The sequence below is a fragment of the Varroa jacobsoni genome, unplaced genomic scaffold (genome assembly GCF_002532875.2).
Source record: "Varroa jacobsoni isolate VJ856 unplaced genomic scaffold, vjacob_1.0 scaffold_1150, whole genome shotgun sequence".
In the NCBI taxonomy this organism is placed as follows: Eukaryota; Metazoa; Arthropoda; class Arachnida; order Mesostigmata; family Varroidae; genus Varroa; species Varroa jacobsoni.
In genome coordinates, this window is record NW_019214052.1 from 187,408 (window position 1) to 209,999 (window position 22,592).

The 22,592-nt window shown below is 39.3% G+C and overlaps 1 protein-coding gene across 3 annotated transcripts; it reads left to right on the forward strand.

Moving 5' to 3' along the window:
- The first annotated feature begins 1,546 nt into the window (after positions 1–1,546).
- LOC111267123 (uncharacterized) lies at positions 1,547–22,383 on the forward strand. Of its 3 annotated transcripts, none has more exons than XM_022845140.2 (5): positions 1,547–2,390; positions 5,736–5,790; positions 20,634–20,973; positions 21,304–21,433; positions 21,808–22,383. In XM_022845140.2, the coding sequence occupies exons 3-5, from the start codon at positions 20,868–20,870 to the stop codon at positions 22,175–22,177; spliced, it is 606 nt and encodes a 201-aa protein (XP_022700875.1). In that variant the 5' UTR covers positions 1,547–2,390; positions 5,736–5,790; positions 20,634–20,867; the 3' UTR covers positions 22,178–22,383. The 3 variants fall into 3 exon arrangements, with proteins under 3 accessions (XP_022700875.1, XP_022700876.1, XP_022700874.1); XM_022845141.2 differs by having other exon boundaries at positions 20,638–20,973; XM_022845139.2 differs by lacking the exon at positions 5,736–5,790.
- Positions 22,384–22,592: the final 209 nt, after the last annotated feature.

The window sequence follows — 22,592 nt, forward strand, 5'->3', positions numbered from 1 at the left end:
ATGGCCCAGCACATCTCAATGATATTACAGCCTGTTCGAACGATACGTTGGATTTAAAGAAGAGATATAAAGAGATACAATCTTTCGAAAATAATACGTGATCAAGCGCTTGCAAAGCATATCAAAGACGTGACTTATGTTGATATCAACTGCTCATAGTAGGCTTCCTATTCAGTTCCACTTTATAAGCAACCCTACTAATTATTGAAACTGATAAATTGACATTACGAACGTTATCTAGGGCTTAAGTCCATCTTGTGTGTGACACAATGGAGATTTTTACGCAAGAGAAAGTTGAAATTATACGAAATGACGAATAAAATACCTACGGTATAGTAAACTGTCGTACTTGTGTCGATAACGTATGCAGGAACAGCAGAATTTTCACCGTCGATAGAAGAAAAGGGGGAGCAAAAATCGGTAACAAACGTAGCTTTATTCAGGTAGGTAGAAGATAACAGTTATGCGCAGTAACAGCATGTAATTCCAGCTTCAGAAGTATAGAGACTAGACATCTCCGAAGTAACAGAACATATGTAAATTATCGCTGGGGAATAAAAATTTCACTGCTGTAAAACGTTTGTAATAGAGGCATCATAGTGTTACTGCACTACAAGGCATTTTGATACTAATGTTTTGATGTTAAAACGTAGAATTATAGCCGTCGTAAAAACATTATAAGGTGTGACCTTTACGGCAAATGTGTTTCACAATTAACTTCACCACTAAAAAATATACGTATCCATTCTATTATAATTGACCAAGGGAATTGGTGATAACTACCAGCTAACGTTTCTTTTTCTGTTCTGATAGAAATATTTTTTTAGAAAGATAAATGAGTACTTCCATGTTTTACTGCATAAGCAATAAATAATGTTGCGCTATAGTCACAACATGTTGCTTTCCTTGCGTCGGCGGAGGGGTCAGAGGCGTATATATATATATATATATATATAGTAAAAAAGATATAAAGTGTAAAAGAAATATGTATTTTCTTACACTAATATATACACTGCAGTACCATTTCTCTTCCATAACAGACTCAGGCGGTATTATTTAGAAACGTAACCTAGTGACGGCGGCACGCGTTCTAAGCAAATACGCGTGTTCATTCAATCTGTCCTTCAAATGGATAAAATAAAAGAAGTAAATAGAGTTCCTTACTCACATAATGAACTTCCGTTGCAGCAGCCGCCCGCTTGGCCTTCTCATCAGGTAAAGGAAATAACGATGAATCTGATTGGTCATCTTGATTCGGTTAAATATGTGTGTTTTTTAGTACGATCGTGGTACGGGCCTATTAGAGTGACATCGCGCAGAGAAATAACACACCTGCTGCGATAACGTAGCATGCGCGTCAGTGTCGCTTGCGTCTGTCAAACGTCCACGGGCAAAATAAATATTTGGTGTTAAACTTTACGCCGCTTTACTTACCCACACGGTACGCGGTTGTAGCAGTCATCGACGCGGCTCAAGGACGAACGGCATATTATTCTGGCGTTCAATTCAATAAATAATTTGATCGTATTGGACGTTAACGTACTTTCGAGTCATAAAGCAAATTACGGCGGATTCGCAATTTGCCTTTGTGTTCTTCTAGCAGTACTAGGAGAAGGACGCATGATAGGCGATGATGGCGGACTTGATATTAGCGCTAGGACGCAGTATTGGACTGTCCAAAATCGAAAGAAACCATATCGCTGTTAACACTACCAACCATTTTAGCGTTTCACGTTTATAACAGCCAGCTGGAGAACAATCTGTGCGTGAATGATCTGAGTTGTTCACTAGTGGATTATTCTCACGGAGGGCCGATTTGTAGTTTTGAGCTAGGCTAATAATACGAGGTACGGAAGAGGCCTTAAGACTACTTTGATCAAGTGGACGGTTTATCTCTACATTCTAAAATTCTTACTGGTTTCCGAAAGCCCTGCTGTTTGGTAAAGTTAGTATCTCCCTGTGAAGAAATCGGTGACCACCAGGTCATTGGGTGAGGTGACGGCAGAGTACAGTTCGCGCACAAGAAATCCTATCGACGCCGTTGAATTTCGGATTACTCTTCGGAAGGTGTTGACTTGTACTGGGATATTTACTTCGTTCTTCGTGTGACGCCATTTTCGTGCATGTGTGCGCATCTCTTTGTCAGGGAACTTGAAACAGCGACCCTTGGCTTCTGTTCCCATTCGATCAGCTATATAGTTCGAGCCATACATATCGAGCGCTTAGAAATTAAATCGACATGTATTCTGGAGGCATATGACATTAAATCGATAGTACACAGGAACTACTTGGCTGAGATTCGATTCTTTGGCTGTCTTCACGTGTCGTTTCACTTGCTATTACCGCTGTTGATGCCAATAACAACAATCAAGACTGCAATTATGGAAAAGGTAAAGGTCCAGTTTAATTCCATTGCTTTGACAGCAGCAGAATAGACTTCGTACGCAAAAAAGTACGGTCACAACTTGTAATCCATTAGGTATAGATGATACATCCTTCAATGAGTCGCGTTATTGCAGCAAAATTATTGCCGCGTTAAAAATTTTACTACAGTATGATGACATCGTATTCACGGCGAGTCGGGCAACCATCTGGTTATCACTCTCCGAATTTATTTTCTCGTGCTTCCAAGCCGGCTGATTTTTCCACCCCTGACATAATGATTACATTATTGCAAGATACGATTAGTGAAGTTCTAACAGTAATTGAACCTGACACTTACTTAAAAGTGAGCCACCTGCCAGGTATTTTTCTGCTGCAGCAGATAAATCTGCAAACTAATTGCGTCTGCCACACTGCGTGCAGCTTTCTTCTAATTTATAGAATAAAAAGAAACAATACTAAGACAGCGAACCGGACTGGGCCATGGAAAGAACACCAGCGCAGTCATAGAACCCCAAAATGGCACAGCTACTACTCGAGCTGAAACACCCATCCAAACACTAAAAATGACTGCTCACTAACAAAACTCCCGCGATTAATTTGCGGCATTTGCTGAAAGGCCTGAAGCGCAAGCTCATACGCTCACGAACCTTCATACAAACTCCTCACACACCCTAACATTCCACCGGACATACGCCCGTACGTAAAAATCGTTTCTACTTGAGGTTAACGAATGATTCGACTCGTTGACTAGGGTACTGCCGCTCCCTTGTCTAACACCTGGCTAAAAATACAAACGCTCACCGACCGTCGCGATAGTTTTCCTTGGGTCGTCTATCGACAACGTAGACTTTTACGTATACATCCGTGGAACGCATCTAGACATAAGCATTCGACAGGAGCAGCGACAACAACGACAGCATCAACAACAAATACGAGTTGTCGTCGTTGTTACTATACCCGGGCAATTTATTTAGTTACATATCTATTTATCTTTTTATGTTGCCCGTCGTTTTGTGTTGTGCACTGACGGAGGCTATCTGTGGTGACTAATCTTAAGTAAATCCATCCGGCTTAACTTCTACGCCGACTTTCGGCGAGAAGCAGCAATTCTGTGTTCTGCGACGAAGAAACCAAGGATCCCTAGCCATAGCATACCACGTAATCTTTCTCTCTCTTTGTCTCGCTCTCTCTCTTTTCGTTTGCTGACGGAGTTGACATAGCTTCATGAAAATGTGTGTGTCTATAATTAGAATTATTGGTATCCTGATCGCAATTGATATTATTTTACCTCAAATGAACTATCAGAGTGGTAAGCAGGCAAATAATGATGATGCGCTTAATTTATTCGAATCTAGTCTTTGCCAGACAGCAACATCGTAGTGTAGTTATTTCACGAGTTCTAGCTGGAAGAAGTTGTTGAAAACTGGCAGGTTTGTCTTAAGTAGAACTTTTTTCACCACGCACTTTTGCAGTCAGACTGGATCTTGATCTTAAAGGTTCACAGAAAACATAGTACACACGAGCATCGGAGAAGACACCCCCACATATCCGGCACATTATAGTTGCAAGAAGTACACATTTTCGACACCCTAATTAGATTTCAGCAACTTTCACACCGAGCAGCACTTGAGTGTCTGTTATGATTCTTTGAATCCGTTCTGCGTATCCGGAGAGAGTGACAAGTATGGGCACGACTTTGGCCTGGAATTGCGAGGTTCTTAACAGCGTTGCGTTTTTTCTCGACTCGTTACAAGAACCCGTTTCCAAGTCCTGAATTTATACCACATCACCTCGTTGCCCACAGCAGTTTTCAGCCATTATTGTGCAGAACTCAACAAAAGTCCACGAGCAACAGGCACTTACGCAACCGGCCATAAATACCTGCTGCTGTTTCTGAGACCTGATCCAATTACTCGCGTCGCACGTAGCCGAGACATGCAGCTTCGAGACTAATTGACAAACGCTCCAGCAGAGACCAAACCGCCTTACAGTTTAGTGCATTTTTCATTTAACCAGTTCTTTGGGTTGCCGACGCACTACTAGCGGTACAGATGCAAATATATTGGGTCGCTCAAATATGTAATAGTAAATTGTCACTTTTCATATCTTTTTTTATCGGCATAGTTACGTTGTATTCAAGCAGAGAATGCACCGTCACTATCTATGACCTGCTGTTTTTTTTCGTCATTTAGTTAAGTCGTTTAGTTACATTACTGTAGAAGTTCACGCAACGAGACGAGAATTTCGTAATAATAATAACGTAATAATGTAATTTGAACATTTTACTGATACAACCGATTAAGTTGTTGTCGATATTTTGAAAAAATAATCTGTGGGAACAATGTCTGGCTAGCGTGATTCCTGACAGAAAATCTCCAACCCTTGCATTATGACACCGTAGTTGTCGCTGTGTGAGACTGAGCGAAGTTGTGCAATATAAATGGCTTAACTTTTGAGAAGAAACTTCAGCCGTTATCAACGAACCAAAAGAAATAAGACTGCCTTTGCTAACATCTGCACCATTTAAACAACTGTTCATTCGCTTTAGGGTGAATTAAGAAGAGCAACTAATTATACGAATCCAATTATGAGTTTTCTACTAACTACGATAAACATTATTGACAACGTAGAAGAACAGAATAACTTATTGACGATTCAGTAAGTTCATTTGTTATTTGCCCTCATCTGATCAACATAGTCTGATCAACAACATAATGCTTTTGTCATTTAGATGCATAACACTTCATTTTAGACTTTAGTTTTCATTACACTTTTGGTATATCGGAATAATATAAAACTAACGTTGATTTCTAATATGTGACTGACTTTCGTGCTGGAGTACTTTTGAATATCGTTAACGGGTTTTTGAGTTTTGTCATCAGTTGCAGCAGCATCTAAGATTTGACCGTTTTTCAAAAAATTTATAGAGCACTTCAGAATAAGCCTATATCTCCTGTATCAACTCATACATATTCATCAGCTGCCTGATTTATGCAAAATGTATGTAGTGAATACATGCAAGCGTTTTGTTCAATTTATCAATTTTATTGCGAGATTCATGCATACTGTATTGCCATGTTGAAAGATAACTAGCGTGACATTTGAAATATAGCGAACCGTTTTCCAAATACAACTGTCTGTTGTAGCCTCTCGAAAATTTTCTCTCATGCACTTCAGTACGCGTGGTTTCCCTCCTCTACAATGGCGTATGCTTAATCTATTGGCTACTCGTAATATTTACTCTTCATCTAACTCTAATTTTATGCGCCCGTAACGCAATCGTCCGGTGTGCATTACTTGCTTCAAAAGTGTTTTTGTTCAAACAGCTGACAGTCTTTTTTATCGATCAGGTAACGCGTGTGAAAAAAGGGCGATAAGGGACAATGCGTTGCGTCAAGGTGCTACGTGAGTTGAAAATCCGTATATTTCGCTGTACAGCTTCGAGACTAACGAGTGTGCCATGCTTTTCTTTTCTATTGACGTTACGTATAGCCGCGGCCCAATAGTAGTTTACTCATAACTATCCTAACTATTGTTGCTCTATGTATAAGCTAATTATTCTCGCCTTGACTGTGCTCCATTACGGTTCGACTTGGCATCTACAATATCAGTTAATTCAGTTGCTTAAGCTATAGACCTATTAATTTTCGACACACTTTTTACTTGGAGTAACTGCGAAAAAATCTGTTCGCACACGTACTTTTAGGCAGCGATTGGCTGATAAGCTAAATGGTCTTGTTAGTTATGCTAATAAAGTACAAAAATTTTTAAGCTACAGGCTTGAATGATTTATTCAGGTGTATTTGATTAGGGGAGCAGAATTACTTACTCGTTACGAAATTTATCGAAGCATACCATTTTTTTAACGGTGTTTAGGCTAAAATGTAGTTTATTAGTGTGGTGCTTCCAATCGGCCCTGCAGCCCTCCTGTGATGGTCACACCGCATACTGCTGACAACACGATTAGTCTGTAGGGCGCGTAGACGTTTTTTTGGCGGAAAGTCTATTCCCTGGCTAAATGATAGAATAATACTCATGTGAGGGTAACTAACCACGGACCTATTTATATATAACTGTTTTCATGTCAAGTATACTATGGTTCGAGGCTGATGTTTCAATACATGATCGGGATACTTGAAAATCAAACCTATTTTTAGGAACGACTCACCTTATTAGAGAATTTTGCAAGTAAGAACAGTGCTCATTATTCTATACTGCTGTACAATACAATTACGGATCGTTCTGTCGAAAGCTTCCGAGAGAAGTCGTTATTTCATTCACGTAAAGATATTCAAGCCTTTATTTTTTTAAAACGACCTGCAGTTTTCTGCACATACTGTTTTAAATAATTAATTTTATTTTATCGTATATTATTGTAATGCGTACCTAGCAGATACATATTACGAAAACTCATTGTCCTTCTATGATGCCGACATAAAAATTATATATTCCACACTTCTTTTCATTCCAATGTCCCTAAATAATCATCAGTAAATTGAAGCAAAACCTGCAAATGATTCTGTTTTGGATGATATTGCCAGTATTAAGTTCTGTTGTCAGAGCTGATTCCAATAACTGAAACAGACATACTCTTAGCGTACGTTGATTTAACAAAAAATGTAAGATTTAATCTTTCGAACAGTAAAACTTCGTTTGACCTATGTCGGCATGTCTATATTTTTATCACGTTTTCGTTTACTACGTATTCTAAAAAGCAGACTACCTGTTAGCTTTACACAACGCAGCGAGATGTCAGTCGTTTTAAACCATTCGGATCATTCCTAATTACCTTCGCCTCATGTTTTGCGTACCATTTGTATGCTTCGTAACGTGTGAAACTGGTTGATTCGTGAAAGTCGTTATGCCTTCGATATTTATGCTCATTGCCAAAAAGTATCTTGTATTGAAAAATGCAAGATGGTAACGCTTTTCAGAAAGAGTTCAAAATTTCTTTTGAGCACGATGCTAATAACGTGGCGCAGTATAACGGTCGAATGGTTAGTGTGTTAGTCTACAATGGCTAGCAAAGGCCCTGAAGCTACATGCAGATACATTTTGAAACGGTCCGTACGCTTGACCACACTAAAAGTATGATGCCAAAGGAAATCGATCTCGTATTGTTGTTAGGAGACGTAAGCTGAGTACAAGGTGCACGTGACAGGACGCTCAGGGGCTTGCACGCTCCGATGGAGACGAAAACAAGAGAAGTTTGCTGCTTGCAAAAATATCTCTCCTTGTTCCCCGTCTTGACAAGAAAGTTGCCATCTTGGTCTGTATTTAGAGAGCAAAAAATTAAATCAAATTGCACTATATGCACTTTTTGCAGCCTTAAATGTTGGTTAATAAGGTTGCTTAAGCTCTTGAACAATAGTATATAACTTTCATTCTAAATTATGTATAGCCAAAAAAAAACAAAAGAAAAATCCAGTTAACAAGAAATTAAACTTCTATTATGACAGAGATAAATTGATGAAGTAGCACTACCAATGTCATTTTATAGTCTGCTTCATATTTCATGCAGTTGAAAGTAAGGTAATACATTATTCAGCTTATTAGTATTCGTTAGTAAAATTAGAAAAGATAGATATGATCGAACCTTTATTATCGGTAGAAGCTATAGGTAATAAGAGACAAGAACACACGAAAAGCTAAGTATCATAAAATGTTTTCAATCATACTGAAATCCTAAACTCATTGATACTATCCGTGTGGCAGTAACGATACAGAATCGAGTAAGGCCCTTCACCGATCGGTATTCTGACAGTACTCTGCTTGGCAAAAGCTGAATCTGGGATGACGGAGGCAGTAAACAACGCTTTGATATAATATAATGTTTTAGTATAGAGCATTAAATGGAATTAGATTTGGAAAATTAATGAAAATAAACGATAGTAGTTTTATACGAACCTTATCAATATGTACTGTACCACAGTTTCCTACGTGCGAACTACTTACACCTAGGAGTTGATAAATCAAGCAGCTAAGTTAGAGATTTGAACTTTCAAAAAAGGTAATAGCACGAGTCCTATTGCTAATAAGTACCGCCACAGATAAACAGTAGCTCTTATATTAAAAAAAATATATCAAAAGTTTATTACATTTAGTTGCATGACCAGTGTACTATTCGAGTGCTAATTAGGGTTCTAAATACAGAGTATGTATACAAAGAAAACACAGGTAATTTAGCAAGTAGACAACAGACATTAACAAATTAGGCGAATGAAGATCTGTTCAGCTTGTTTATTAAAAGAAAGTCTATTTGCTCAATTCAGTTTCTGGCCTCCTGGTTTCAGCTTCAGTGGTTTGATCCAGTAGATGTTTCTGGATTAGAGATTATGCATTTACATACGCACACATACCGTGTATTTTGTAATCAATAACATCTCTTGTTTATATAAGTGCCTAACGCTCTGTGTCTTAATAAGTTGTTTTAATCAACTCATTATTTGTAATAACGGTCACTACTAGTAATAGTAATCGTTGAGATATATATGGTCTATTAGTATATACGCTTTTCTTTTATATACGACGCGTACTGAAATTGGCAATCGTTGAATTTTTTTTTGGTCATTCAAGCTTCAAAAACGCTTGTACCGTAATATCATTTTCAGATTCGGGTATCGAGATACGATTGTTAATGTGCTTGTTTCTGTCACTGCTATGGTGATTACGAGGCCTATAATTACTGCTCTAGCCTTTAACGACCGAGCCGACCACAAATGGTTTATAGTGCTACTCTGTTTAATTACAAAAAAAAATCCTGTGTGGACCGTAAAAATCGTACGTGAAAAGTATCATTTCGAATAATTTGCTAATAATTTTTATTGCGCTGACAGAAGCATACATGTAATCTATTTTCAATGGTAAAGTTCGCCAGTGAGCAAAGTAGGCAAACATACGATCAATCTAGGTGAAATCCTTGCAGTATAAGAAATATGAAACGTTAACTCAGTCGTGAAGAAAACGTTTTTATTGTGAATTCTGATCGTCGAAGTAAGTTCGCACTTTTTATTGGTTGCAAGTAGATAGCTTGTAGCCAAGTATTGTATGTAAATTACTTGAAGTTAGCAAATTCCAATGGTCTAAATTAAATAAATTCAAACCAAGAACACCTAAACAAATGTTGTGATAGCAATATACAAATAGAAGGACACATTTCGTGAACCCCATGTACTGGTAAGGTTTCAGGTTTTGCGGCTAGTACTGCTTTCAACTGTTACTGAACACGTTGAGTTTAACATAGGTTGAATATGTTCTATGCCTTACTTCGTGTTAGGGGGTCGGGTATATGTAAGACAAGAAATTTAGCTAAAGTTCCTTCAGTAGTTTCACTGGCTAGCATTTATGCCGAGAACTTATAAGTTTTGCTCATATGCAAGTCGAAATATCGTTACGACAGATAAGTGTTTCACCTGAAACCTTGTCTTTACATTTTTTACCGTATAGTAACAATCCAATTCAATTGCACTATTATCGTATTGTGGAAAATCTGTGGTATATTTCGTACGAAATAAGAATCATATTTTGAAATAACTGAATTTGCATAATCCGAAAAAATATTATCGAAAGGTACTCGGGAACAATTGCATTTATCCAATTACTACCCAAATACTAATAAGCCTGTATTTGTGTGAAAATCAACGTCATGCGGAAAACGTGATGATCTGATGTCTGTTTTTATTAATTTCCTAAATATGTTGATTTGTATATATTGTATAGGCTACTGAAACGCATCGTTTATCCCTATACTTTATAAATGGTCATTGCGACTGTCGGCTCCATGAGGAACCGCTAACATTGCATGGAAAACATTAAGAAACTTTGCTTGAGTTGAGCTTTATTAGAAATATATGGTTTTTTCCTATTATGATTGTCTGTGTTAAAACGTTACTGCAAGGGAGTAAGTATTCAACAGCGTCTCTGGCCAACCATACCATTGAGACCCTGCAATAGTATTACGGTGGCATTTTATTGTAACTTATTTATTACTTTATTGCGGAGGATAATCTTCATTGCATTTAGGAATCAGATAGAAAATAGATGACATCTCCTGGTTTTAATTATGTTAAGCCTTTTTTTTTTTCATTAACAGAAAGTGATCTAGCTACCTCCTCCTTGGAAAACACACGTGTAATTTCTATGCGTTACCAATAATTTGGGGAATAGAAAATTATCGGGCAACAATGACTGGGTAAAAACGATTTACTCTGAACGGAGTGCAGTCTTAGGGTAGCTTCAAGAAATAGAGAGCAAATGTTCGTTTGACAACTTTCGTCTGCTGCACAGGGTTTACTTGTTGGTATCTTGGAGAACGTAGAAAGGTGCACATCAACAGTCACCACGGGCTTAAAAATCACAATTCGTAAAAATATTGTTTACATTTAGTGTTAGATCTACCTAGATCTATCTAGAGATTGAACTTTACATTCAGCAGCACTAGACCTATTAGGATCAATTTTTCAAAGTGGTCTGATACAGTTTTAGGCAGTTTATCATCGTTTTCTGTGTTGTGTGTAGCAGGTCTCAGCCAGTGAAAAAATTATGCATTTTTTTCCATTAATTGGAGAACAAGCACTAGCCTTAACATGCATTTCCTCTTAGTTAGGAACTGTTAGGAAGTTATTTAGTTATTTTTAATTCGAAAATTACTTCTTTTTACTGAATTTGTGAACAGTGGGCAAGGCTAGATTAAGTATATACCCAGTTCTCGAGTCCGACCAAGTCTTACAATGATAAGCAAATATAAAGACCCCCTGTACAAAGCAGCTTATTGTATCAAACATTTTTAGCGCAACCACTATATAAGACCAATGATATATACATAAGCTCAGTGAGCTCGGCCACTGCACCAGTCATCAACAGTGTTTACATGAGGAAAAAGTTTCACAGGTACCTCGACCGATGGAAGGTTAATACTGGCAACAAGTTATTGAGTTATAACCACGCGACCTAAAACACAATGACTCTGTAATTTAAACAGATCTAAAAGCAGACTGATATGACGTTGGAATAATACCACGGATGCAACTGCAGAAATCTTCCTATTGTGTACTTGATTGTCCCAAGGTAGATTTCTGGCAGTTTGTTTAAATGTATCTACAGTACTATTTCATTGCAACCAGAAGTTCCTAACGATCTTTTGCCAAATATGCATGCCGGGGAAACAACTTCAAATTACAGTTTGCTTACGTAAACTTCAGATCGTACGCTGCCTAGAAAATAATTAACTAGATCTCCATTTACTATTCTGCTGCAACCTCTTTTCAACTCTTTGCCAACAAAGGATACCTATGCAAAGTTAAAGTAAAGACAAATTAAGGCCCGGCTAGTTGGTGTCATTGAAGCCTTCATCGTAAGCGTGATCCAGTGAAAATTATAAAAAACAAGTGGAATATCGTTTCTAGCTAGATAAGTTCCTGAACTTACCTAAAAGCAAATGAGTTAGATTGTCAGTCGTATGCTAGTTCCTCAACTTCATCTCTGTAATCTGAATACTGCGGATAGTTTATATCTGGTAGACTGCTCAAAGAAACCTTGCCATATCATCCTGGTTCCTCATCTTAAAATACATTTTTTACTTCTGTTATACAACTGGAACCCTTGGCTTCTGCACTTGGAGCAGTATTTAATTAGTTCGATTATCTGTGACTTAAATAGCCTAGAGCTAGTTATCTCTATGATTCGAGGTCAGATTTTTGTCATTGACGACCGTTACTAGAGTAGATAATGAATATTGACAGAAACAGTTGTCTAATTAGCGGAGGCTCATCGGTAACATTTGAAATATTCATGGACTATTCTAATAAGTGTGCATAATTAATAGTGCTTTTTAGTTAAGTTCATTGAATTCTGTGGCCGACATTATTAATGCTTCTGGATATAGTTATTCCGGCCTTATGCAACTTTTTAATCAACGCCAAAATCGTAACGTGTTTTTTTCTTGATTTTTTTTTTTAGATAGGCTGAAAATAATAATTTGTTCACATGAGAACTTAGATGGCGCCGGCGAAAGTACAGCACCAAAGCTACATCATTACGTTTTGTGGCAATTCATTTTAAAATAAATTCAGTGGATTAGAACAACAGTGATACTAATATCGAGATAATTAAATGAATATTATTACTAAGTATAATTATTATTTTGTGTTATGATTCTGTAAACGCCACTAAAGTTTTGTTTTAAGTGAGTTACTGCTAGAATAATCAGTTTCAACGAAAGTGAAAAGAATATTACGCAATCAAGCATATGGAAAAAAAAAAAAAGGGAAGTATTAAATCGAAATAGGAAATATAACAAATAAGTATTACGCAGTAAACTGTAATGCTGGCCAAAAACCGGAGCTCTTCGAATTTATCAGTATATATGTTGCTACATCGGTCAAGTTGAATGTTTTCCACTTCACTTAAAAGACTCATACGTGATTATCAACATATGCTACAGTTTTCGTAAGTAAGTAATTATAATAATTATTAATTAGAAGAAGTAAAATCATATCTATCTTACCGAGAGAATGTAACAGTACTTTCCGTTAACATCAGTGCTATACCCCGAAAAAACGTAATATCTGAATCTGAATTGCAAGCAGCTACGATTGAGCCAGCGACAGCTGTTGTGTATACGCAAGTGTATATCTTTGACATTCGTGCGAAAAGTCTGATGTCAAAAAACACACCTACCAAATATATGTCTCGGAAGACTCTAAGAATTTTGGGTGACTGATTTAAGTCGAAGTAAACATCCTAGAACACTTCGCTGCACACTTACCCTTAGTATAAACATACTAGGATTGCTAAGAGACGCTAATTACGAGCAAAATATAGCAGTATAACGAAACAAATGTCAATTTTAGTGATATGCATCGTACGCTGTTTTTGTCTTCAAACAATCGAGTAATTCTCCGGGGGTGGAGAAGTAGTCACTATTTGCTACGCTTTCAGACTTACTACCACAGAGATTTTTCTTCATGAAGAGTATACCTTCAAAATATAGCTTTCAACTTTTTTGCTCGTTTCAAGACTCCGTACTTGATGCGAAGGCTATCCACATAAATAATTTCGTTTCTCCTCGCATCCCCATACCAGTATTAGGTGTTTGATAGGAAAAAAAGCCGAACTCTCTCACGTGTAAGCCGTAGCTTCTTTGCAAGCATGTCACGATATGGGCCACAGTACAGGAACTCAGCAACAGAGTAATGAAACTCAACCAGCTGATCGTCTTTGGTCTGCGGAACACGTGCTCACTTTTCTGCGACACTTTCTTCCTTGACTCCTTCCCTGGCGTATGTTATTCGAGAACATGAAAAAGCGTTCTAATTTATGATTTCAAACGGACAATATATTTCAAACAGCATGTGCGGGGCATCTTCGATCGAAAAATAGACAGAATATGTGTACAGGAAATGACGGCTGCACTTGTCTCACGTGTCATAGACGCTAACTGTCCTCAACCCATCTGTATCAACTCAACAAATCCGAAGGGATCGACGTCAACAACATGCGCCTTAGTCACTCACAGCTAGGCCACTATTTCTGTCTACGCTAGAATGAGTTCTGTTGCCGTCGCTATAGGTTCTGACAACATTGCCGTCAGTAGCAGAAGCTTCCCCAGGACCGGCATAAGGACTGCTATCGTGTTGAGTCTAAGAACAAATCGAGTGCATGAACACTTAAAGACGCCTATATACTTTCGCTGTAGGCGATGACGTAATATGCTTGCTTTTAAACAGACCTAGCCAGATGCGTCAGACAACTGTCGGGCGAACGAAGAAGCAAACTGGCCAGGCGGCGACGGAAAAAGTACATCCTCGAGGTGCATCTAGCGGCGACAAGCAAAGCATTTGTCTCATTTTTAGCGAATTTTCCCGATATATTTGCTAAGGTTCTCGAAGATATTAAGGAAATTCGAAAGATACGTACCCTGAAATTGAAAAACCTCAAGCTTCTCTTTGAACAGAACGTGTAACATAGTGGGCAATAAGTTTGTGAAACCTTTCCCATAAATAGGTTAGGCAAAAGCGTTGGCATAGCATGTACACGAAGAAAGAAACCTTTCAAATGTAATTAATTACATCAAACAAATAACATACGTATGAAAAACTATGCTAATATAAAAAGTAATTAAAACTACGTTATTTTATCTACGTCAACGGTAACAGCATTCATGTACAGTCGTATTCACGCTAAGCAGATCGGACCCGGGCACAGATTCTGTACAGTGGCTCTAAAGTGGTAATAATTGTCTGTGCGTTTAATGAAAAATAGGCCAACTATAGCTGTGGTACAGTTTCCGCACTCAGATGATCGATGAATTCAACTAAATACGATAATACTATAATGATAACCATCTGCGTTTTAGATAAATCTAAAATAGGACAACTCAGCCTAAAGCTTAAATGCATGGCCATACTGTGTTTTGATTATATAAAATGTTAACACCTAATCAATGTGAATGTGAGCTTCTGTAATTTGTGCCGCTTGCGCTTGAGCTATATTGTAGTGGTTAGCTCACCATCGTTGTTAAAGCCCGCATCCGTAGAGGAGAGTCGACCTGGCGGAAAGCATCAGTTACGGCCGATGCCTACGTTCTGTTCCCGCACGTGTTTGGTATAACGCATCGAGAAATAGAAGGGTCTAACTACGTAAAGCGGGTGCTTCATATCACTTGATACTATAGAAAAAGAAAACCGCTATCTAAATTCATCGCTTCTTTAATAGAAATCATAGGAAACCTGATTCTCATTCAGATGAAATTGGCCGTGACCAACGACGATTTCGTAGTGGACAGTAGCTATTGAACTAGAGTACAATGTATTACACTATCATCGGGGTAGACATACAACAGGGCGAAGACTTATTTCATCTCCGTAATGAATGCCCTTTACGTACACAATACTGTCCTGCCAAGTCGAAGCACCACAGTTGGTGACTCTCTGTGAGATGATTTTTGTTCTTAGAACGCTGATCAAGCTCTTTGCGCTTGATTAAACAGCGTGCTTTGAAAAAGAGGCTATTTTTCAGCATTGAAATCTGGAACACAATGAGCTAAGTAAACCGATACGAACGAGCAGAGGAATGACGAGAATATCCCGTCAGCACCGGGAGAATTCATTTTTATTCCGATTAGGAATCATGATTGCTATGGAAAGCAGATAGGCTACCTCTATATTAAATATAAGCCCGCTCACCATCGGCAATAGGATAAAAGATCCTACCTAAAATGATACATACTAACATAATAGTGTCTCGCAACCTGAAATTGTTTTCCTGTGTGAGTGAATCTATGAAACAGGCAAGATAGAACCTTGCCACAAGAAAGAAAATAGCAAACGCCTATAAAAGCATGTAGATACACAGAATTTGTACACCTTGTAAAAGTTTGTTTTTCCAGAGAGAACTTTCTAAATTTAGCTTGTCTATGACTTAGGAAATATGGTAGGAAACAGTCTGACAGCTGGTGCATTTCGTGTGTGAGATACTGTGCAGGCTAGGAAAAACCTCGTATTGCAACTGCTAGTTCCACTATTCTGACTGTCTAAGTTGAACCAGGCAGAATGTTGCAGAAGTTCTGCCTGTTTTCGCTTTTGTATGCACGCCGTTGGAGACAGTTTGCTAATATGATGAGTATCAGTTGATTCCAATGAGTTTAGTCTGATCTATTCGCTTATGCATGGGTTTTCGCCTCACGGACTGCTGTTAGTTTACATCTAAAATTGAATATACCGGCCAGGCTGTTCTATGTAGTCCTGCACTTGTTCATTTACACCTATTTATGGCGGACCTGTTTGTCTACCTTTCATGAGATTTCGTTCCAGACACTTTGACGGAATCGTTTCATCTTCATCGTTGCGCAGTCATCAATATTAGTATATTAGCCAAATGCCCCTGGTCGTATTAAGGCGGAAGAAAATAGAGTAACCTAAGGACTACTTACTCACGATTCGCGCTCGACAATTTTCAATGACATTTGCGTTATTATTAATAATAAAACTCAAATGTAGTATTTCCTAATTCATGACCGCTAACCATGCATCGTAGCAACACTACTGACCAAAAATATTTAAAATAGTTAGGGTCATTTGCAAGACTATAAACGTTTATCTATACAAAAGTTTTTTAGGGTATAAAATAACATCAGCTACGTTGAAGTACCTATTGGATGAGACAACTATCAGATTATCTTTGGAGAGTTTCTGCTGTTCTTTGCCTGAGTTAACATGAATTTAATTTAGGACCGATAGATACGTTAATGAAGTTTCGTAAAAGATTTCGTTTATTTTTAAGACTCATTTTATCACCTCGGTATCTCCTGTTGTATTTATCTCTATCTCTTTCAATATGTGTATTTTATTTATGGTCGTGAAATCAATTTCAATGTGCACTAATAAGCTTAACCCAATGTTAAAGGCAGGGAATATATATATATGTCAGGGAAACTTCAGATGATCTTGTGTTGAACATGATCAGCAATTTGGTTGAGATCTGGTGTTCATATATTTGGCTAATGATAAGAAGCGAACTTGAGACGGAGGGAGGGAGAGAGCGAGAGCGCACGAAAGTTCGAATGTGGCAGATTTTGCTAACTTTAAAATTCGGTCCCCTAGTGGCTTGTTGCCGAATGTGCTTCTGGCTTTCAACATAGCCTCTCCTACCCAAGCCAAAGCAAGTTACTGCCCGAGTAGACGCACAGCTGTTGCCAGACATGAACCGCGCGGCGGCTTACATTCACCATGCTCATGAAAGCAAGGAAGCGACGGAGGAAATGGGCAGCGAGCAAAGGACAGGAAGAAAAAGCGACACAGAAATCGTGAGAGAGGGACCGCGCGAAAATCGGACGACACGTGCCATTTTGTCTTTCTCGTTTTGTTGCTAGATCAGGCTGCAACGATCTGGCTCTTCTTTTGCTATAGCTCGGCATAGCTCGACTTGGCCCAGCTTATGCTGGCCTGAGTCAAGTCAGCACTTTCTGAAATTAAATTCTCCGTCCTGTTAGTTGTCTGCCAAAATGAAGGGGCATTCACGATGGAAGCGGTTTAGTAAGGCTGCGAAACCTAAAAGGTTAGAGCGTAGCCAGTTTCGCTGGAAAGGGGAGTATAAGAAAAAGAAAGAGCGAAGAAAGCAGTGTGGGCAACGCGGACGGCTGATAGAGGTCGCACTAGTAACACTAGGTAGCGAGAATGGGAACTTGAGAACGCCATCTGAAGTCGCACACGTTACGGCCGTAGCAGGCCCTGTCACGAGTTGACAGCGAATATGTGCAGTACTAGTCTTCGTAACACCTCTATGTTACTCAGCCGAGCTGTTCCAAAGCTGCTCTTTATCACGCCTCTTCTTCAGCGCACATTCTCTGTGTTGCGTTTCTCGTTTCCCTTCCCGCGTTCGCAGTAGGTGCGTCAAACGCGTCAAGACTCATGTACGACGTCGGGTGCGCGCATTGAGCGTACGTTTCGGTACGCTAGCATCACCAGCGACTTGCAACGGCTCTGCAAGTTTGCATGTTTGTGTGCGTATCCAACTGTACAAGAAACCGGAGTTATTTAAATTAGAATAGCGGAAGCGGCGACTGCGATGGCGGCAACGACTGTCCCGTGCCGACAGCCAGTTTGCGTTCTTACACAAACCGAAACGGCGACCGAGGCACAATAGCTTTGCGTGTGTTTGCCGTGCGTGTTCCACGCTAGTGAAAATCTAGACCACAGGCTACGGCCCCAAGCCCAAGGATTGTAGAGTAAGAACTCACTGAGGGGACAGCCCCGGTCAGCATTCATTCGGTCTGTGTCTTTCGATCGGTGAGGTTTGGGAGTCGGTTGACGAGAATCAGGCAGAGTAGCGAAACAAAGAAGCCAGAATAGAAGGCAGCAGCATTTACCGAAGCGGACAAAGAAGCGACACAGCGCCGTACGAGTTTAATTGGACTAAAAAACAACATGCAGAAGCAGAATTTGCCGGTGCTACAGGAACAGCGGCGGCCGGAGCAGTGCAATGGCTGCATGGACGCCACTCGCCAGAGCAGTCCTCCCTAAGCCGTGTACGGCGTGATTTGCCCTGGCCTTCTGGCCGCTTTTAGTCGGTTGCTTGGTCGGGTCCTTAATTAAAAGGGAGTTGAAACAGAGATCGGACGCTGGGCCTGACTGGAGAAAAGCCCAACGAAGATGCCACGAAGGAATATTTGAAATACGGCGCAACTGTTTAAAACCAATAAACTCTTGATACGTGTCAAAACAAGAAATTCTCAAAACTATCATTAAATTAATTAGAAGTACTTACAGAGGGATATGCTGACTTCTTTGTCTGTTTCCTCTAAAAATAGTAATGAAATTTATGATCAGTCTTACTATGACCCGCTAATGATTTTGCCGATACGTTTTTTCTAAGGGTTTCTGAAGGCTCAGGTTAAATTAACGTCAAGTTGAACGGGAAGTTCAAGTGTTGTAGGCATTATATTTGAGAAAATCGTATATGGACACGAATTATTCTGTTTCCATGCTATCTATAAAATGGCTCCAGCTAAAGCTCAGTGATGTACTACTATACGCTAATATAAGTTGTTTGTTACGAAAGATCGACAGATGTCATATTGTGAAGTTCTTTAACCCCAAACGGATTCTCATTGTACGTTCTTTAAAACTTTTCGAAACCTTCGAAATTAGAACCTCAGCTAGTACAATAGAATATGCTGTAACGACGTCTATTTTTTATGAGCTGCAGGCCCTACAGGCATACTGACCTATACCTTACGAAGGCGGTTTTGCTTGCACCGACTGAGACTCTACTCTCTCCGTAGTTCGTGTGCTTCACAGGTGCATATATATATATCGGCTTACATGAAATAAAAGTTAACAATGGTGCCGGGGCACACTGATGACGCCTTAGTGAGTTTTCCATGTGTTATTTACAAAAAAAAAGTTAATGTCTAGCAACATTGGCTTCATAGTGGCGAACGGGCATTTGCTGCTACAAACTAAATAACCCTGCCTCTTTGCCTAGTGGGCTATGCTTTAAAGCATCCATTGTTTGACAGTCTCCAACGGATAGGCACACCTGTCACCACGAATCTCCTGTTTTGCTTGACAACAAATCAAAATATGATGATACAACGCGACCTAATAGGATTCTATCAATCATGAATGTCTGTTCAGCCAATGTTGCCGACAATTGACACGCAAGTACGTTTATCTGCATTTAGTATACGTCCAGGCCCCTGACTGACTACGACGTCGAGAACAATGGCAATGTTAGCTACGGAACACAACAACAGTAACAACACATCCTGCCTATTTAATCGTTGCTACAGATCTTTATGCTGTGGGCCTTTTCACTTCGTCTTATCGAAGGCCTTAACGGAAGGCAGGCACACTGGGAGCAGTGGTCGAACTATTCGTGCGTAAGCTTCAAAAAAAGCTTTAACGTTAATAGCGGCAGGCAGATGCCGCCGAAGTTCAAAGGTGCAGCTTGATACGGTCTGTGCCAATAAAAACCTGATGCAGGTTCACTTTAAATATCGGCGTCGCTTTAAAATTCAATCAACTCCGTGAATGTTCGAAAGATCCAGTTATAAAAATATAGATAAAATTATTATTATCTCAGTCAATACCGATAACTGATGCATATTGTACAATCGTGCGATTGCTTCTGTACTTGTGCATTACAATTGTTATCTTTATTTGGCTTTCTATTCTTTGGTGATTGTTGGCAACCCCTTCATAGAATTATACGACCATCAACGCAAAAAACAGCCAGTGAACATTATATCACGGTTTTGTCCATGTGTTGCGTGACGTTTAGTTGAAAAAAGCTAGAACCGGACGACCGTTATCTGATAAGGCCTCGAGTCTCTGGTGAAAAAAGCATATCTATTTTGTATTGAACGTTCGTTACTTTAATCCATTATTACCAAGCGTGTAAAATTTCTCGGTAAATTTTTGTCGACCTATGCATTATTTATGTGAGCATCACAAGTCAATTCAGTTATTATGTGCCACTTCAAAGAAAATTGATCACCTGCCGAATCCACAATGGCCAATATATATGTCAGAAATCGTGAGGTCTAGCATTGCCTAGGATGCTTCCTCTGGTTTTTTTTTATGGCCGCTTTACTTTAATTAGTATATTTACATAGTTCTTCTCTCAGTCCTGTCTGCTTTGATTCAAATAGATAACTAGGTATTAAATCTAATAAAATAAGTAAATAACCAATTTTCTGCATGTTTTGACGCGTTTCCATTGGCTGAATGGCCCTTCCATTGATACAGACAGTATTTTACACCTGCGGTAATGCTATGCGGGGTAGTGCCCGTTGAGTCAATAGCTTGACTGGGAAATCCCACGCGCTTTCTGGTCAGTGGGAGAAAGAAAACCGACACGGTCCAAGGTCGACTCGTCGATATAAACAAGTTTTGTCGGGCCAGAACCCCTAGTGCAAAGTAAGACTTTGTTTAATTAGACAAAAAAATCAGATAGTTACCGTCGGCGACGACAGAGGCGTCATGCAAGTGTTAAAATCAGGCGCTTTTATGCTCCTCCTGGCCATGGGAACCAATCAGTACGTCGAGGCTACCGGCAAGATCATTAAGAAAAAGCTAGCTACGGGCGGTAAGTATACTAGAGAGCTGCATTTTATTATGAGTAATCATATACCTAAATGAATGTCTGGAAGTTACCTCAACGCGTAGTTACGTCAGATGTGATTTATGCCTAACCACCAAATGGGCACGCTCTTGAGCAAATTTCCTTCCAAAGGAACAAGTGCCATTTAAAATTGTAATCAATTTATTTAACTGATATTTAATTTATTATACAGATGAATGATGACACGCTTTTGTTTACTCAGAACGTTTTATTATTGTAGGTAGTTACGTCTTGCGAATGGGCTTTCGAAAGATCATATACTCAAAATATCTAATCGAACGTTTGAGTATACAGGATTAGTCGCCGGTGCAGCTGGTGCGACGGGGTTCGCTGGAGGTTTCCTTACCGGAGCCGCGGTAGCTTCTCATCTTCATAAAACACATGGTGGCTTTGGAGGCTATAGCGGCCGTGGAGAAGATCTCCAGTGAGTAATATATTATTAAGAACATATTCTAGAATAGATCTGCTAGACTGTGTTACCCAGTCTAACTTGAAGCTTTCCGCAGATGAGCTTTATTTACTGGCTGAATTGCTCTGTTATTTCCAATAGAAATCCGACAGGCCACTGTAGCTGTGTTCCGTTTACTGGATATTTATGGCTATTGTTACATTCGCATGGCCTCAATCCCGCGAATAAATAATAAACAGAACTTTCTACGTTGCGCCCTTACCAAATTGCGTAATTCTCGGCTTTAATTGCTTCTTGTAATCGAATACAGTATCGATTTTTTGCTTAATTGTTTATATTCTAGCCGTTATACTAGATTATATGTATTTTTTTCTATTTTTTACCTCTAGGAAAGACTACGGCCAAGTTCACATCCACAGTCATCACCATCACCATGATCATTTGCCCGTCCCCTTCAAACCCATCCATGAGGGAATTGGACTGGCTGGTCATGGATATGAAGGACTTAAGCATGACGTCGGTTACCAAGGAGGGTATGATGGAAGCTTCGGAGGTGGTTATGGCAGTGGTTACGCGAGTGGCTATAATAAGGGACTGGGCCTGATTGGGGGTCATGGTTACGGCGGAAACTTAGGTTATGGCGGAGGTTACGGAAAAGATCTCGAAGGAAGTGGATTTGATGTTATCGGAGTAAAGTCAGCCCTTGGTGGCGGGACCAACGGCGGATATCGAGGAGCGCCAGCTGGTGCTTTTAACTAAATAATAGTTTCGATTACAAATTTTAGAAATGACTTTTGTATTATTCATCGTCAGAACAGATACTAAAGAGGATGAAAAGTTAGTGAGCTCATCGCTAACTGTGAATATTTATCTTACAACTACTGTATATAGATAGTTAGAAAAGATTCGTCGATAGTAGGAATGAGAACTTGATAATAAATAAAGCGAAGCAAGCCTAGTCAATACGCTGTTTAGTTGTACCATAGCCCTATTGTAGCTTGTCATCCTGAACTAAATTTCCAGAGAAATTATTCGACCATTCTACAGAAGGCTTCAGCCTCGTGAGGCGGCGTCATGATACGTTCATATGTTTCTTCAACTGATTCCTTCTTCAAAGAGTCATCTAATGCTATTCAAGCGTGGCTGTTCAAAATCGATTTGTCTCTGCTGTTAC